The sequence below is a fragment of the Passer domesticus genome, chromosome Z (assembly GCF_036417665.1).
Source record: "Passer domesticus isolate bPasDom1 chromosome Z, bPasDom1.hap1, whole genome shotgun sequence".
NCBI classification, from domain to species: Eukaryota; Metazoa; Chordata; class Aves; order Passeriformes; family Passeridae; genus Passer; species Passer domesticus.
The window spans coordinates 23,850,711-23,870,095 of record NC_087512.1 but is presented as its reverse complement, the minus strand read 5'-3'; the positions used below and the strand labels follow the sequence as shown (position 1 = coordinate 23,870,095).

The 19,385-nt window shown below is 37.7% G+C and overlaps 1 protein-coding gene across 1 annotated transcript in view; it reads right to left on the bottom strand.

Annotated features, from left to right (window-relative positions):
* The window catches only part of HOMER1 (homer scaffold protein 1), a 94,442-nt gene that overhangs the window by 15,779 nt on the left and 59,278 nt on the right, over positions 1-19,385 (bottom strand). The window contains exons 6-7 of the mRNA XM_064403599.1: positions 13,710-13,866; positions 625-735 (exon numbers count right to left, since the gene is read on the bottom strand). Of these exons, the coding sequence (XP_064259669.1) occupies positions 625-735; positions 13,710-13,866 (268 nt within the window). The remainder of the gene's footprint in view (positions 1-624; positions 736-13,709; positions 13,867-19,385) is intronic.

Sequence of the window (19,385 nt, the reverse complement as noted above, 5' to 3'; positions counted from 1 at the left end):
AGGGGTGATTCTTGATCCTTCTGTGGCACAGATATGCTTTCCTCTAGGACATATACCAATGCAGGTGTTACTCCAATTCCTTTTGTTTACTTTCTGCTGGTCCATGCCAAGGCACATGGCACAGTAAATACCAAGTTTCAGGCTGGGGGTTTGGCATGTGTTTAAGGAAATTGATTTTATGGAATTGATCTTATGGACCATAAAGGTCAGCTCTATTAACAGGGCCTGGCTGGACAAAGGCATCTTGTTTAAAAGCCTGTTCTCCAGAAAAACAGGAAGCATGCTTACAACAGCTTCCTTTCTTAGGGATTCTGGAGTGCATCAGTGTGATGACTGCCCTGTGGAAACCACTTATGACTTACTTTTGCAAACAGCAATGTTTGGTAAAAGCAAACAGGAAAACATGATACTTTTTTTTTTTTGCTATCCAGATACCCAGCTCTATATTGGGCTGATGTAATTATATAAATTAAAAATACTAACAATTTCAAAGAAGTTGAAAAATAATTTCCTTTGTAACACTTATACTAAATAATTCAGTATCTAGCAGCCATCACAAGCTTAATATTGAAAGGTTTTAGAAATTATGTAATAGAAAAGCCAAAAATAAATGTCAGTAGATACCTCTTCTTTTTTCTTCAGTGTAGACTCTAATTCCTGTATTGTCTGGTTTAATTCTGTTTTATGAGTGTGGACTGCATTGGCTTGACTGCTCACACACTCCAGCTCAGTCACCTGTTGAAATAAGTAGAAGAAACACATACAGAATTAATTGCAATATATTCAAGGTACTATTACTACTTTGCATAAATAGCTGCCTTTGAAATACAGCCTAACTTCTGGATGACTTCTGTTGATTAAAATGGTGAAGGTGTTCTTACAAAGTTAGCACAATATTCCATTATATATCGTTATGTAAGTCGTTGCTATGAATTCCTGGAAACAAAAAAAAAATCATTTGTAATAGACTGAAAAGAGCACTAATTAAAACTTATACTAATTATTGAAAGTTTTAAGAAAGTTCTGAATTACCATTTCAAACACAGTAATGCCTTGATGACTAAACACAGATCTGTCTAACTAACCTCTCCATCTGACACTTCTTAATGTTCTAGCACCTTACTAAGCCACAATGTTCACAAACTTCCTAGAAAGCCAATTAACATTTCACAGCATCACTCAGCATCAACAGTGTAGTACCAGACACTCAGCCACCAAAGTACAGCTGCCAGCTTCTAACTTTCCCTAGAAATGGAGCTCATCTCTCAGTCACAAAGACAACAGCTAATGTCACAATTTGGATTTGCTCACTTAACCTTTTATTAGCAGACAGCAAGCATGGTCCATCTGCCCTTGATTAAGTTAAGATACCTGGTATGCAGTTTTGTTTTATTTTATAATCAAAAGGATGCTAATATTCTGCCACTCACAGACAAACAGTTTCAAAAAAAAAAAGCTTCTGCATGAAAGAAACAAAATCCATGCAGCTAGAGTTTATGCAGAAAAGTCTCTGTTCAAGTTCAGGTACCTCTCACATTACAGGTCAGAATATTAGAGAACTTTCACACCACATGTCTGCCTGGATGTGTGCACTAAAACATTTTTGTTTAATAACTAAAACCTAATATTGAATTTCTCTCCAGAAGTTATGAGTCAATCCTAATGTATAGTTTTCCCGCATACCTACAAATCTGGCCACAAAACTCCTTTGAACAAAGTGCTAGTTAATTCTGCAACAAAAACCTTTAACACTCAATTTAACATTCTTGGAGAGGTAACCGTTAGATAGAGGGCGGACATTTTCCAAGACAATTTTATTTCTTAGGTAAAATAATATCTCAGGGAATCAAGGTTGCTGCTCTTCAGCACCAATGTCCCCCAGCTAATAAAGCCACTGTGATACCAGTAATTTCAGACTGAACTATTTGTAGGCTCAAAAGGGAGGTTAATGAAACAAGTCCAAGGGAAGTCAAGATGAAACACAAGGAAATTAAAACAACTTCTCTTGTCGGAATCACAGCCCACAAACCTCTCCTCTGCAATAGCCAAAGATCCAATGATGCATCTAGATTGTCCTGCTGGAAAGCTATTGATTAAACATTTTTGCACATGAGGTTTGTAATGGAGAGAACTGAGATTGGAACAAATTCCTGGCAGGGGGTAAAGGGAACAAGGGAGTAGGATATAGCTTGGTAACACAACATGCCCTGTCCACCCCAAAGAACTTTCTTATTTGCTGGTATTGTCTCAGAAGGAATACCAGTGCTCATGACCAAAAAAACCCAAAACCAACAAAACAAAACAAAACAAAACAAAACAAAACAAAACAAAACAAAACAAAACAAAACAAAAAAAACCAGCAACAACAACAAAAAAACCCCAAAACAACAACAACAACAAAAAGTTATTTCCTTCAGTTCATATGCCACTGAAGTCTTAGATGATTTTCTTAATTACACATATCTATCCATATTTAGATTCTTATAATACTGATACAGTGTTCACCCCTTCAATTACATGAACAAGAACTGGAACACATCGATGAGGACAAAGCTATGTCTGCACAGTGTCTGGCCTAGCATCTAGAGGGAACAAGAATCAGAAAGGCACAGAGCAATTTAGGCTGGAAAGGGACTGGTGGAAATCTGGTCAAGGCCTCCTGGTCAAAACAAGGCAAATTTTGAGGTCACATTTGCTTGCTCAGGGTCTTGCCCAGTCAATAATCCTCCACTATTAAGGAGAACTGCGACAGTCCTGACATTGCAGGTTTAGGAAGAGCTCTAGCTCCTTACGTTTTGCTGGAACTGTCAAACTCATTCACCTCTTTCACCTTCAGCCCTTCTGATGTTTTAACTTCTCAAACATTTCCAAGCTTTCCTGCTGAGATATTGAATAGTAACTTCCAAGAAGACAACCTCTCTTTCAAAGCTGTTGCACTCAGCAAGACCCACTGGCCCTCAGCAAGCACCAGCACAGAATGCTCACTTACACAAAACCTCAGCTGAAGAGCCAAAAGTAAGCCCAGTCCTCAAACTACCTCTGTCCTAGAACCTCATGCCTTGAAGCATGCCTGCAGAGGTCTCTCCTCCTGGGACTAAGAAAGCACCTGGACTCCCACTGCTCTCCATATGGCTTCCTCTTGGCTGGTACACACAGAGAGGATGTATGTATTGGTGCAAACTTGGAATCCAAGGGGCTGATGAATCAAACTGTTGGATGAAATGCCACTGTTCTAACTTGCATCTATTACTGCTGGTTAAACTCACCTCCTGCAGCAGCCCAGCCAGGTGCACAGCTCATGTGAGTACTCCCAGGTACGCTCTGGTCCACACTAACTCAACACACATATTGAAATTGCTTAAGCAAACACAGATGATTATTCTTAAGCAGAGCAGGCCATGCTCCCACAAACCTTCTTGCCAACAGAGGCAACTACTCTCAGAAGGACAACTAATTGCCAGCACTAAAAGAGCTGTGATGTCCTACTCTAGCCCAGCTTTTGTCTGGGCAAACATCCATCTCTTACTGATTATACAAGAAAATAATGTTCAAATGTGTTGTTTATTGTTGATTGAAAACTCAGTAAGTTGGGAATAAAAAGAACAGACTCAATTAAAAAACTGGGTTACTTTAATCAGTCTTATTTAAATGCCCATTTTTACAGAGATGTCAAAAGATGTCAAATATTTTCATGCTTTTATCTTCTTGAATGTACCTATAAAGAAGAAAATTATATTGTGACCCTTTCAAAAAGATCTGTAGAGTAATATGGGCTGGAAAATGATGTGATATAAAGAATATGCAATTGAAAACAGAAGTAACAAAGGATAAAGCTCTAGGCAAAAATCTGCATAGCATTTACTTGTCCTGTTTCTTGTCTCAAATTGCATTTAATTTTCTCATGACCAGTGGTCCAAAATCATTACAAATAACTGTTAATGCATTATGCACAGAAGGGGGCATAAAAGGAAGTTAAAGTGCTTTAGTCTGACCCTCCCACAGGCTATTATCAAGGACACCTCCTCATTCAGTGTTTCAGGTTTAAAAGCAAAACTCAATCAATTCTTCAAACCCTTGCACAACAGTATCAAGCAATGTACCTGTGATTACGCCTCATTTTAGTACAGAATTCAGAGTGAAAGAACAGTCTTGAACAGTAACTGGCTAAACAATGTCCTGCTATTGTGCCACCATAAGACTGCACTGACTTGCATATCTGAAAATGTCGATAACTCTGGCTTCGTTTTTGAGACTAAAAAAGAAAAAAGTTACTGTTCTTAGCCTCTGTTTCTTTATTTTGCATTTATCATCCAGGTAAGGATTGCATGTAAGGAAAATATTCTGAAAAGGCTTTTTAGTGACTATTTAGTGTGCGAACTCTTCTAGGATGTGGATGGCATTATACTCAACTGCCTACTTCAGGGTGAAATACATCAGCTGAAGTAGGACAGCAAGGCAACTTCTGGTAGACTCTATGCCCTCCTAGCAGTGAGCACTGTAGAGTTTTCTGGACATTTTCATCTAGGTTCAACAACCAATAAATGCAGGAGGATTCCAGAAAGAGGTTTTCATTGCAGCAGAGGGCAAGCACACTGGGCTGCTGGGAAGACTGGAGGAAGGAGACTTCAGGCACAAAACACAACAAGGAGTAACACCCTTGGTGTGAGCTTAAGACAATGACTGCCCAAAGCTTTAGAAAACTCAAAAGACTCTGAAGAAAATTGTGACCACAGAAAATTACTTTGCAAGTGAAGACTTCAGGTAGACAGAAGAAAAGAAGATGAATGTCACAAAAATATTTTGAGTGGTGACCGGCCCAAAGCAATTACTGGCTAAACAATTCTGTGCTGTGTTTGCTCCAGCTGGATTAATTTTTGCAAACCACTTTCCTGAGATGAATTGTACAATTCAGTACCAACAGATCATGCAACTCCTTCTTACCTACATACAGAAATTATTCCAACTTCTATAGTAAAGCCAAACAAGACAGATTAGGACACAGAATCCATCTAGAACACAGAATTTGTCACATAAGTATAGAGTAATTCAGGTTGAAGAAGACTCTTAAGACCATTGAGTCCAACAGTTAACCCAGCCCTGAGAACACCATTACTAAGCCACATCTCCAAGTACCACATCTACATGTCTCTCAAATACCTCCAAGGATAGTGACTACACCACTTCTCCGGACAGCCTGCTCCAATGCTTGACAGCTCCTTCTGTGACGAATTTTTTCCTGCTAACTAAACTGGCACAACTCAAGGTCATTTCCCCTGGTCCTCTTGCTTGTTACTCAGGTGAAGAGACCAACCCTCCCTACAGCCTCCTTTCAGGCAGTAGTAGAGACTGATTAAGTCCCATCAGAATCTTCTTTTCTCCAGGCTAAACACCCCCAGCTCCCTCAGTTGCTCCTCACCAGCTTGTTTGCCCTTCTCTGGACTCATTCCAACATCAAAATGAGCTTCCTGACCTGAGGGACCCAGAGCTGGACACAGGATTCCAGGTGTGGCCTCACCAGTGCCCAGTACAGGGGACAATCCCTGCCCTGGCCCTGCTGGCCACACCATGGCTGATCCAGGCCAGGATGCCTTTGGCCTTCTGGGCCACCCGGGCACACCCTGGCTCATGTTCAGCCGCTGTCAGCACCCCCAGGTCCTTTCCAGCCTCTCTGTCCCAGCCTGTGGCACTGCCTGGGGTTGTTGTGACCCAGGGGCAGGACCCAGCACTGGGCCTTGCTGAACCTCACACCACTGGCCTCAGCCCATGATCCAGCCTGCCCAGATCCCTCTGCAGAGCCTCCCTGCCCTCCAGCAGATCAGCACTCCCACCCAGCTTGGTGTCACCTGCAGACTGACTGAGGGTGCACTCCATGAGATCATTGGTGAGGATATTAAACAGGACTGGCCCCAGTACTGAGCCCTGGGGAGCAGCACTGGTGACTGAACCCCAGCTGGGTGTAACTCTGCTCACCACCACTCTCTGGGCCCAGCCATCCAGGCAGGTTTTTTCCCATATTAGCATCATGTATTCAGTGTGGCTGTAGCCTGTTTTCTCTACCTGACACAACTAACTTGTTGTTTCTATAATGTATTCTTCTCCCTTTTATGTACTGTAGATGCAATATCCAGGATTTACCAGTCCAATCTACAGTGCAGAACACATAGAGTGCTCTGAAGTCACACAGAGTGCTAATGCTAGGCTGAGTTGAAGTATTAATTACGTATTTTTAACTGATTAAGTTACATCCCTAAAAGGATCGTAACTATGACTGCGACAGCATTGTTCCATCAATAATTGAAGATGAGCTGCCCACAAAAGAAAAAAGAGCCCTTTGTTTCCAAGAAGAGAAGAGAAATACTATTTCATGGGTCAGCAAAACTGTGGATAACTACATAAAGTTTCACATATTTTACGCAGAGAAAACATCTCAGTTCTTAATGGAAGACAGTACTAAGAAGCACAACAGCATGCAACAAGCTAATCATAAAAATTATTCCAGTGTAGCTTTCAAGAATAAAAATATCTTGGAAGATTTTTGGCATTAAGAAATGTGAAAATGCAGAAAGCAAGAATAATTTATTTTTAAAGGTGATTTAAAAATAGGAAGGAACAAAAAGCACACAATGCCATAATTCATATAAATCACTTCTGACAGGAAATTAATTATTGTAGCTTTCCAAGATTTACCCATAGATAAAGTAATAACCTGGGGGCGAGTGTTGTGCACTACCAGCAATTTATTACTTTTTTCAACAGAGAAAACTAAGATTTTGCTGAAAAAGGACATATTTCTGCCTTTGGGCAGTTGATGCCTTAAGCCATGGGAATACCAATATGTTTTCCATGGCAGATGAAATAGGAAGAACCTAGCATCTTCTTGATTTTTGTGAAGAAAGCAATGAAACTGTAGTAGGAATCTTTAAAAATATAACAAGTTTACCAGAATTGATGATTTGACCTTCAGCCATGCATTATTATTTGCAATTGATAAGGTAATACTAAATTCAAAGCATATCCCTTTCCCTACAATCTAATTAGCAAATACTTTTTCCAGTCACCTGGCCAGTTCCTGAAACACATGCAATGCAAACACTGTACAGATATCATCCTTCAGTCCTGAGGATCTAAATCCAGTCATTTTCTTATTCTCCTGCAGTTTTGAAATTATAGTATGTATTTAAATCTGCAAGATTTAACAATGTAAACATCTTGCCGCATGCCTCCACAAAGCATGCGTTTTATAACTTGTAGATAAATGTATCTTAAAACGTAGGATTTTCTAGAAATAAGAAGATGGGGATGAGAGAGCATGTCTCTGAAAATTATTTTATTAGCCAGAGTCAGAGTAGCTTAGTTTCTGGTTGGTTGTTTTTTTATTTTGTCCCACATTATTATGTTGTATATGACACATTCAGTGAAAGTGAATTCCCAGAAAAAAAAAAAAAAAAAAAAGAACCCTAGAAAAACAGTCTTGGGTCCTAAATGCAAATCTTCTCAAAAAAAAAAAAAAGGCAAACTGAAGAAGACCAAAAAGACTTCAATCCAACATAAATTTAAAAAAAAAGGCAAATTCACATTCTAATTCAAGGAGCATAACCTGATACTGATACAGCTGCTGTCCGAAAACAGATCATCTTTCTTGTAAAGTGTAATTATCAACCAAGGCTTGAATCTTCATAAATGCAAGGTGGATTATCTGTATTAGGAATCATGAATACAAAGGGAGATTAAAATATGTGCTGGTTTTCACAATTCTTCGTCTAAGAAATGCTCTGATAGCTCAAGGCTGACAACACATACCGTTTCAAAAATAATAAAGCACTTATGATGGCTGAAATGGATATTCTAGGGACTAAAATGTACATCTGAGAAAAAATTCCCAACATATGGTCTGAAATAAAATGCTTGTACTTTTTTCCATTGGTATCCCCTGATGCCATGCAAAAAAGTGGTCATCTATTTTCATTGCAAACAAGAAGTACAAAGCTGCTATCTAACCACATGCTAATTACAGTATTTCAAGGAGCAGATTATACTTGGTTAACATTTTTTTTCTTAATCAATTAAACCTAATTTATTCAAAGCTAAATTTGAGTTGTTCAGTAGGAGGGACACAGTCTTAAAGGGAGAATGACAAGAGATAGACATCAAATAAAAAAGGTGAATTACCAATAATTTTTTGGATCAGAACTCCATTTATAAATTTCTTCTTAGCATGCTTTCTGTCACATTCCTCCATATTTCCACTCTTAGATAATGTTCTTCCGTGGGCATATAAAACCAAACAGTTTTCTACAGTAGCCACAGGGATGCTAACAAGACTTGTCAGCAAATATGAATTCCACGGCATGGGCTCCAATCCAGAAGACAAACTCATCACATCACATTTGCATGTTCAAAAGTTAGTTTTGGCTATTCAAGTATTAATGCAGCTGAGGGAAATGTGGAGATGACTTCTAAAGGCTCTGCAGAGATTTTCTATGTATAATCTGAACAAAGGGTTTATATAGCACTCCATACTTCTTGTGAACTTTCACAATCCTTTTACAGACTGTTGTGCTCTTTAAGTGACACAGAAACAGTCAAATAAAATGACAGTGTTTTATTTTGGTACGCTCATGCAATTTTTTAATATCCATTTTAAAATTTCTTTTAACACTAGGAAAATCATAGTCCATTATTCGTCAGGTGATTTTAATAACTACATAAGATATCTCACACTTATTTCATTCACTGAATGAACAAACACAATAGCCTAATTTTTATCTTATTTTATGGGGAAATTCTGAAAAATAACAAGCTAGAATTCAAGAGTTTACCTCTCTGTTCTTTCATGAATACCCAGGAGCTTGATCACTTCCCTTCATCTCTTTTTATCTTAGGCTTCTTTTCCTGAAGATGAATGATCTTCAAGGACTGGAGCTCTTATTATTATGCACTGGTGTTATTACTTTGTGCTATTGCCCAGTGTCATAAGATGATTTACTTTAGCAGATAGAGTGCATGAAAAAAATTAATCATTTTCTTTTTTAACATGACAAAGACAGAACTTTGGGTTACTTTCCGTAATTTATATCATCATTCAATCCTTTCCTCTTTGTGGTAGCAGGATTAATGTGAGGGCCCATGCTATTCTATTTGTCTGAAGCAGCATACTTCAGGGTTTTTCTTTCTGTTACTGAGCTGTTTTAAACTCATGAATCCCTTTTCATGTCAAAAAGCTATGCAAGGTGTGTAGGAGTGCTCACCAACCCCATTTAAGGGAAATTTTTTGTCATTTCTGAGCAGATTAGAGAAAGCTGAGAGCTCCAAGTTAAGCTCGTGACTGGGCATCACATTTTCCTAGAATTATCTCTTTGTATTTGAGAGGTAAAAATCCATACACCCATTTAGCAAACTTCTGAAAAATAAACTGTCTGACAAAATATCAAAATACAGTGTTTCTGAATTAAGCTTAGGATGTATCAGGAGAAAGCACAACACTTTAATTTATTGAGAATGTTTCACTCAGCTACACTGAATCTGTATTCTGATTTATCTCAGCTCTAGGCATTATTAAGGCAGAGAGCAAATGGAAGAAGGAAGATAAAGGCCTCAGAGAAAGCAAACAAATGTACGTTAACACAAAAAAACTGAACTGATAGATGAGTAAACCTTATACTTACTCAGAGATGGCCAAAAAAAAAAAAGTGGAATTATTTTAAAAATGCAACCAAAATCAAAGAAAGAGAAGCAACCTTAGACAGTTTCCTTAAGAGTGGAACTCTAACTCTTCATGCTTTTGTCTCAAAAAGAATTACTAGAAAAAAAGATTACTATCTTAGACTGTGAGAGACTGATATTGTTAATGGATAAACATTGGTAAAATGACTGGAAGGCTTTTGCCCACTCTAGCAAACTGCAAAGAAGCAGCTGTTCATCTATGACCACTAAAGCCCACCCCTCCGCAAATACACCTACTACCTGGAATTTGGATTGTGACTGGAACTTGAGAGAAGATAAAGGGGATGCTATTGTCCAACCATTCCAGTTCTGGGGAGAAGAATGTATCCACAAATAATACTGGAAGAGAGACTGGAATGCTAAGGTCTCACACATTCAGGGGGCAATGTGGTAAGTACCCACCCAAGTGCAGAGGGCTGCCTGGGCAATATCAGGGACATTCACGTGGGCCTGAAGGGGCTCATCTCTGCTGATGGGCCATATTGAGCTAAACTGCACTGGCGTAATAGACAGCTGTAATGACAGTGAACCTGAGCATATAAACCTCATTAAATCTTTTCACTTTGTGGACTTTTCCCACCCCCTATGGACCAACATCTCCACTTCAAGCAACAGACATCAAAATTACACCAAGTCTCATTACTTGAGCCAGCAAAGGGGGTTGACTATAAATCTTTCCATATTTGCCTTTTTTTCCTCTTTCCTCCTTTGCCTTTTTTTTTCCTCCTTACACATTTTTAAGTGCTATTTTTATACTTTTATATTGCAACATTATTGCAGACAATAAGAACTAAAATGGCTACAATTGACTGTTTGTCTTTCCAACCAAACTGTTCTAAAATAAACTATATATATATATATATATATACATTTACAGACACTGACTATTCAGTTTCACTCTAATCTTCCCCAAGGGATTTATTAACAAGAACATGGGTTACCCTTGTCTTAAAGGGCAGGACATAATAAAGACTTGATATATATATCAATTTATACATAATCTCAGGTGAGATTGATTCAAGTTTGGGGAACATTTTTTGGATCAACTGCAGCTACATGCTTATACAGAATAGATAAACTGCACAGAAAGATAGAACAAGACAAGGACTGAACACTGCTTACTGCCATATGTACTGTAACCAACAGTCTCCAGATCTGCCATTTCAACAGCACATTTTTGATCTGTATAAGAAAGAAGCATCTGACTTGCAGTTTCTTTCTGAAGTGAGGCACTAATTCAGTTTGAAAGATCAGTCTCCAGCATGCAGTTTAGAAGAATTTTTGTATTGCACTGCACTGCATGGTAACAGATGGAGATCGAATTATTTTTAACACTACATACATTTTTTTTTGCTTAGAGAATTTAATTCATTGGGTTAGCCAAGTCTAAATTTTTCTAAAAGCAATTCCAACAGAGGGCAGTACTCCCAATGAACTACCCTGTTGTAATTTATTGGCATTCCCAGAGAGAGTTAGGAACAGAGTGTTTCTAAATTCTTTGTGAAATATCAACAAGTCCCGAGGTTACAAGTTACAGAATGACCTAATAAAGGAATGTAAGAAATTATCAAAAGAGCATAGTGTAGATAATACCCTGCTATGGATTTTGTGTTTCCTTAGAAATACAAACAACTGCAGGAAATGTACTATGAAAAAGCTAAGAAAAATCATCAGCTATTAAGGAATGTAGCCTCAAAGTCTTGATTAATACTGTTAAATTTAGTATCAAATAAAAGCAAAATGAAATGCTAAAAACTCCAATATTCATTAATTTTATTTTCATTAATTTAATTTTTCAATAACAGATTTTCAATAAGACTTGACTAAGAGTGGGAGTAACATAAAAAAATAAAGGGATATTTGCCTGTCTTGTCTAGTTGAGTCTCCCAAGGCAAACACAGCTGCTATTGTTGTGTATTACTTTTCTTTCTTAGGTAAGGATTTTATTGTCTCAGCTTTGCAACACAAGCTGTAAGGTTTTTTAGGAAAAATGTCATCTTATTATGTCCATATTTTACCAATGAGTTATTCACTGTAAAGCCTATCTAGTGTTCAAATTCACCTGAACATTTGCACTCTAGTACCTTTAATACAAGGCTGTAATTTAAATAATTTTATCGACAGTGGCTGTTATAATCTATTCACAAACCTGGAGCACAGGCTACAACTCCCACTTTTCCAAATGAGAAGCTTAAATGAGATGACAGACAAAGTGGCAGTCTCCCTCTGTACAAACACACATTACAAGCTTCTCCTTGACTGGAACATTTCTGAAGCAAAGTTTTGTCAGCAACTGCCAATTTCTTGAACTGAAAGCACTTTGCAAAAATTACCAGTCTTAATTATATTTCATGCATTTTGTCCAGTCAGCTATGGTACACACAGTTACAGTCTGTTGGAAGCTGTTGTTTTTTCCTATCAAATCCTTTGCCTGGGACTTCAGGAGTGTTGCCTGCAAGTCAGTCCAAGTGTAGGACATCCCCAACAACTTGCAATTTCCCTAAGTTTCTTAAACCACAGGGTATTCTTGTTTCTCTTCCACACAGGTCAGACATAGCCTACTGAATTTCTCACACCTCAGATGAATACAGGATTATTCTTGTGACTACCTGAACAGCCTCCAGTTAGACAGGTCTAGCACAGGTCTGAAAGATAGATTTTGCAGGACTTGGCTAGCTATAATTGCCATATCTTATTTTCTATAGGTGACTACAGCATTTAAAACCAAAGTGTGAGTCTGCAATATTCACCCTTCTTTTTCAACACATTCACTACACCTTGCATAGTGCATAAAATTGCAATGATTTGGTTTGGGTTATTTGCATTTTTTTCTTAAATAAGTATCACAGAATCATAGAGTGGCCTGGATTGGAATGGACCTTAAAGATTATCTCATTTCAACCTCCCCTGCCATGGGCAGGGACACCTTCCACTAGACCAGGTTGTTCAAAGCCCCATCCAGCCTGGCCCTGGACACTTGCAGAGATGGGGCATCCATAGCTCAGGGCAATCTGTTCCTGTGCCTCACCATGCTCACAATAAAGAATACCTTCCTAATGTCTAATCTAAATCTACCACCTTTCAGTCTGAAGCCATTTTCCCTTGTCCTATAATACATGCTCTAGTAAATACCACTTCAGTGTTAAGTACAACTCCATGATTTTTTCTAAGCTACCTTTATTAACAAAAGTGATAAAGCTACATCAAAGACATCTTTCCTTCTCACACATTACCCATGCCTTCACTTTGGAGAGAAATTTGCCCTAAGTTATGACAAATTCATATGGATAAAGGTTGATACACTATACAATACAGAGAGTTATACGTGAAAAGAGATGCAAAATTACATATTGAATACTTGTTTTCATAACTTAGACTTCAACCTTGCATGTTATATTCCTTCCTCAAACACTGTCCTTCCTTCCCCCCATTGTGAACTAACTTCTGGTTTGCCAAATGATCTCTGCAAAATTTGTCATGAAGGCAACAGGACCCAGACCCTTCTGTACGAAAATAGGTGCAGATCTCTACTTGCATATAGTGACCTTGTGCTTGTATTGTTCACAACCCTTCATGTGCAAGAAGGAGGGTAAGCTCCTCATCTTTGTTATATGAGGGCATTACAATAAGGTTTCTTGAACTTAGAGATTTGATGTCAAGCTTCTGAGGGCCTAAATGCAGAAGAGACTGGACTTCAGTGCTATGGACAATGCAATGAAACAGATGTGACGGCATCAGATAAAGAGGTAAAGCTGCCAAGTAAGTAATAAGGTTTGATAACTTCTTGCAACAATAACGTTTGCAGAAAAAGAAGTCCTACAAAGCACATAATTTCCAACTGGAGGAAATGCTTTTAAGAAAAGCATTGATTTATGTCTCAAAGATTAACCTGAAGCTGCAACAGTAAACTTGTTTTACTTGAAAATTAGTGAATACAGTCAGTAGTACTTCCATCTCAAGGATCCTGGCCATTTGCCTTGACTCACCCGCTTATGAAGACGCTCTGCTTCCTCCTGATATGCAGCAAGTTGCTGTTTCCATTGTTTCACATTGGCAGTGGACTCCAGCAGGGCTGCTGTGAGCTTAGCGTTATTACCTTTGAGCGTGGCCAGTTCTGCCTCCCAGTGCTTGCTGATTGTCGAACTGCACAGACAGAATGAGAATGGTCAGAACTCCCAAATCTCTTCCTTTATGCTTCTTTAATGTCTTATAAATTTTCTTTTAATATCCAGCAAAAAGAGAATTACACAAAAATTATATGACTAACAATAACCAAATATTATATCTATTTTGTATATAATTATGTACCAAATAGAACAACCAAATGCGAATCCAACTGCTCAAATCATCAAAACTATAAATTAAGAAAGTATAGGCAATACCATTATTGTGAAAAAATCTACCTTTCCCGTTCAACAGGGTGTATTTATAAATAAAATTTTAAAGATCATGAAATCCACATAAGCTTCCAAAAAGCATGAAATTTGAGAATATGTGTATGATTAGTCACTCTTTTAATATACGCATATTGAATGGAAGTGCTTTTTTAATCCACTACTTTATTAAATGTGTTGTAGGAAAATATTTGTCATTGACTTGATTAAAGAGAGCTAATCACGTGCTTTGGAAATGCAGCTTTGTTGTCTTAATACAAGTCTTGCATTCCTGAAATATACCTTATTAAATACCATATTTAATTTGTTCTTGCAAATTCAAAGACCTTGAATTTCATAATACTGTTAATATGGTTTTCCTCACTAATATTAGCAAAGAGAGTAGAGATCAAGTAGGATGGATATACTACTGCTTTACTTCAAAGTGGAATCTAATGTTGAGGTTCACTAAAGCAGCCTGTAAAGGAAAATTCCTGCTTACAATTTAGTTGTTCTCTTAGCAAATACAGGGCTTTAATTTTCACAGGTAATTAGCTTGCCATCATCTGCAGACCATATCTTTACACTCAATATGCAAGGGAAAAGTATCTCAGACACATCAGGTGAATGCATTATAAGATTTATATGCAAATAGCTCATTAATGTGTACTTGTAAAACGCTAACACCATGTGAGTTGCACACCTACATGGACAGTACATGTAGAAAATAATTAATTTTGTTGCATTAGCTCACTACTAAAAGCATCAGTGAAAACCAAAAATCTGTAACTCTGATCAAAATCATATTTTATGAAGAATCATTATTATAGAATGATATATTTTAAATATATTGCTTAATATTATTAAATTAATTACTATTTTGAATGTAAGTTTATATATTTATTTGCACTTTGTACTCATTATAGTGAAATATTTTGCCATGATTTTGACCACTTAGTTTCTTTCTTCCACTTCCTGCATAGGCAAAGTCCATCCCATCAAAGCATATTTCAAAAACGTTATGACTCCTACAAATGCTTCTTACGTGCTCAAAATTAACCAGACTCTGGGGAACATTCATTACCTATTCAGACCACATGTTTCACTAAAATATTAGATCTAATTCTTCTATGGTACAGAATTTCCTTCCAAACAGTACTTTGTCCCCTTCAACAGGAATACAAGTTCCTCCAGAATAGGAATATGATCTAGCATTTAATGATACAACTAAATTATATACAATTATAAATTCACCACTGGAAATTTTAGATCTTAAAGGACTAAACTAAAATAGTTATGATCCTACTTCCTCAGGGGACACAGACTCACATATTCAAGAAGATAAGCATGAATTTCTGTAACCATGTTCACTGTTCTGTTCCTCTAATTAGATTTAAGTTTCACTTACATTAGCCCAGAAGATAAAGAAACTGCATTAGAAGAATGCTCAAAATATCTAGTTCATTAGTATATTCATACTTCTCTCCTGATGTTCTGATCTGACAATATCTAATCCAGTAGTTTCATGCAATGAGTTCCACCTAGCAGTCCTGCAGGACTATTGGCTACTACTAACTTCTAGGAAATTGTTTACATAGGAGACTGATACTCTCTTACCAAATGTGCCTTTCTTCTCATCTTTGCCCTCAGAAGATATATGCATGCAAACTGACCTAACACAGCTGTATCTGAGGGAGTCCGAAAGGCTGAGAACTGTCTGATCATTCATTATCCAAAGAACAGAAAGGATTTTTTTCGATCTATTAATGCATATATCTACAATGATACCCTGCTAATCCATGAAGAATCCACAAGTCAGATTCTCAGGTAGTGATGAGCAATGATGTGAGGGTGATTTGTGGTGTGTATCACTTTCACCTTTGCCTGCTGCCCCTCCTAACAGTGTCTCCCAAGAAAACAGCCCGGAGCTTTTAAGTTACTCCTTGTATAATGGAATGTCAGTATGAAATATGAAGCATGTATTTTCTATTACTGCTATGGTTACCCTAGTTTAAAAGCTGTAAGGTTTCTTTGAATCTGGTTACTCTTCAATTGGTTATTCTCAATAGGACTGCATCAGTATTATTTCTCAACAGTACTCTTTTTCCCTAAGAGACCTCCACAGTGTGCAGGAACGTCCCTGTTGTAATACAGGTTTGACTTGCTTGTAGCACATACTGGGGGATTTTTGCTACAAATAATTGTTACTGTATCTGCTACAAATTCTATTACAGCACCAAAAAATGATAAAATGTAAACACATTACATAAATTAGTCTAGTTCTGTATTTGGTAATATACGGAGACTTCCTAACTCTTTAGATTTACCCTGTTTCATCTTAATGGATATCATACCGGGAAACACAGACCCAAGGGAGTGGATTTTTTTTGTTGTTTTTTTGGTGTGGTTTTTGTTTGTTTGTTTGTTTGGGGTTTTTTGTGTGTGTGTTTTTGTTGTTGTTGTTTGTTTGTTTTGTTTTGTTTTGGTTTTGTTTGTTTGTTTTGTTTTTTGTTTCAAAAAATAATAATTTGATTAAAATAGCCCATAACCAGTCTTGGCAGTTCTGACTTCTTTTCTCAAATACTTCCTTGAGATTTAAAAAAAAAAAAAAGGAAAATAAAACCAACAAAGAAGATAATGAAATTATGTTCTAGGGATTAGTTTGGTTAAAACTGGATTTATATTAATTACTTTAGAACCAGACAAAAGCACTTACACTTAGAGCAGGCTGTTCTTAGGTTAGACTGAGAATATCTCTATTAAAGCTTGTATCTGTAGAGCTATTACTGGTTCAAATTTACCAACCCTTCCTGAGAAAACAGTGGGAAACATATGATTCAGACATATGAAATGAAATTGTCCGTTGGAGGAGGAGACACTGAGACTAACCTCTGTGAAAGCGAACACAGAGATCAAGAAGGTGATGGGCACATGAAAGTCTAAGGGGGTCCCAGAAACTGCTCAAGCATGTAGCTGGAATTTTGATGGTGAAACAGGTGCACTACAGTCCCTTGGGATAGGTACAGGAGAGCTGCACATACTCTTTCTCTCTAAAACTTTTTACTTAATTCCTGTCTGAAAGGCTTGCTGCTAAAAGGAATTGATTTTGACCTCACTGCAATAGAAAATACACACAGGTTGTCATAAGAGTTGTAAATACCTAAATCTAATCTGAATCATCCCTCATGTGTTCTGAGACTATGTACTCTACAAAGCACTTAAAATATGTACACTTACTCAGTGATCACACTGATCCAAACAGTAATATCTGCCAGAGCACTTTCCAGCTCTGCAGTGTTGTGGAAAGATGTATAGAGACACTGAGGGACACATGGCCATACCTACTTGCAGTCCTGTGGTGCAAGAATTCAACCTGCATGCATGCTTTGTTTTCTTCTGATAGCCATCCATCCCTTTACTGGCAGTGTCACAATTTTAACAGTTATTTCTTGAAACCTGTCAGAATTAATATTACTGACTGCCTGACAAACCCAGAGTTTCAAGACAGTCCTTCAAAAAAAGAAATGTTCTTAACACTCTGGCTTGTTGCCTATTTTTCAGCATGAAAATCTACACAAAAGTTATAAAAATACCCTAACAGAGAATAAAGCCTGGTCATTTCCCTTGTGAAACTTCAGAACATCTGAAAACACAAGGACAAGGTGTTTTGCATGCATCCCATTGGTGCCAAATACAAGACAGAGAAAGAGATTCTCTAAAGAATAATAGCAAATTAGGAGTTTTATTTGCTCAACTACCATATTAATTTAAACAAAAAACCCAAAAAACCCCAACAACTTTCATAGCAGAGGTTTGGGTTTGACAATGACAACTCTTCACAGGATCCCAAGTGCCTTTAAGTGAGCAAAAGATCAAAACTCTCCTGAAACTCCTGTCCTTGGTTTTGGCCACAGTATCTGGTATATGTGTAACTTTAGACACATCCACAGTCAGAACACCACATGGTGCCCCACTGTCAAGGCAAATGATTCAAAATGAGATTTTCAACATCTGTGACATCCTGTAATTTAATCAGTCTCACAAAACACTTTCACAAAACACTCCTAGAAAAACGGCTGGCTGGTACCACTCCACCTGTGATGCCCTCTGAAAATTAAAGTAGGAGCCAATGATATTCCTTTCATACATTTAGGCATTCTGGCCAATTAACATCAGGCCAATCTCCTTTCTCACTGGGGATTAGTTACAAGCCCAGTAAGTCACTGAGGAATTGCTTTGGTATCTGTCCATCTGTGACCTGAATAGTGTGCCAGAGGCTATAAATGCATGATTATCTTTCTCTGCAAAGTAGGTCACTTAAGGAAAATTAATCCGAAAAGCTCCAGTCACCACATTTAGCCAGTTGGAGAAGGCTTGCGAAGGGAAGGGGGGATAAGCACACATTGATGAGTTCCATTCAGAATGAAGTTATTTTGAGAATCGCTTTCATGAAACAAAGAAACAAAACTACTTCAAATTATGTTTCTGCTTTTTGAATCATTATTGCTTATTTTCTGTTCACTTAGCTGAATGCAGTACCAACACTGTGAAACACGGTTTAAGGTTTATTTCAGATTTATATCAATAAAATGTGAAAATAATTATACTTTATTAATATTTAGGGTTCTTAATATTGCATTCATTGCATAAAATTGATTAGTTTAAAATTTATTCTATAGTATAGTCATGGTTTCAAGAAACTACTGTTATTCAAGAGCAGGCAAATTATTTTCTTCAGGGGTCATTGCGATCTCTGCAAGTGTGGGGTGAGCAATCCTGTCTTGGGACAGCAGATGTGAAGAGGAATTTGGCCAAGTAAGAATGGAGTCCTTTCAACATTTCTGGTATAATACCTAAATCCATGAGAATTGACAAATATGAACAGAGCACAGTCCTGGTAGCAGCTGCCCAGATCATAAATAGTGGTATGTGTTGGAAGCAGCCCAAGAGTCTGGCAGAGTGAGCATTATCAAGCAGAGGGAGTGGTATGTCAACCAGCTGGTAACAATGCATTAACTGTGCTGGCAGCAAGGAGTGATCCCTTCTGACAGCCAGGCTGGTAAGCCTTACAGAGCAGCTCTTCTTGCTCAACAAAGCACAGGGGCATCGTGAACCATTTGGTACTGTTGCAGTAGCATCTGAGAGATCCACAAAGCATCACTTCTTCCCCTTGGAAGTGTAAGGCAAGTGTTTGCATTTATGTAAAATTCCCTGGCGCATTTGGAAAGGAGTGCTGCAAAAGGCCCTTATGAAAGCCCCCATATCAAATAAGCTTCAGCTAATGCTGAG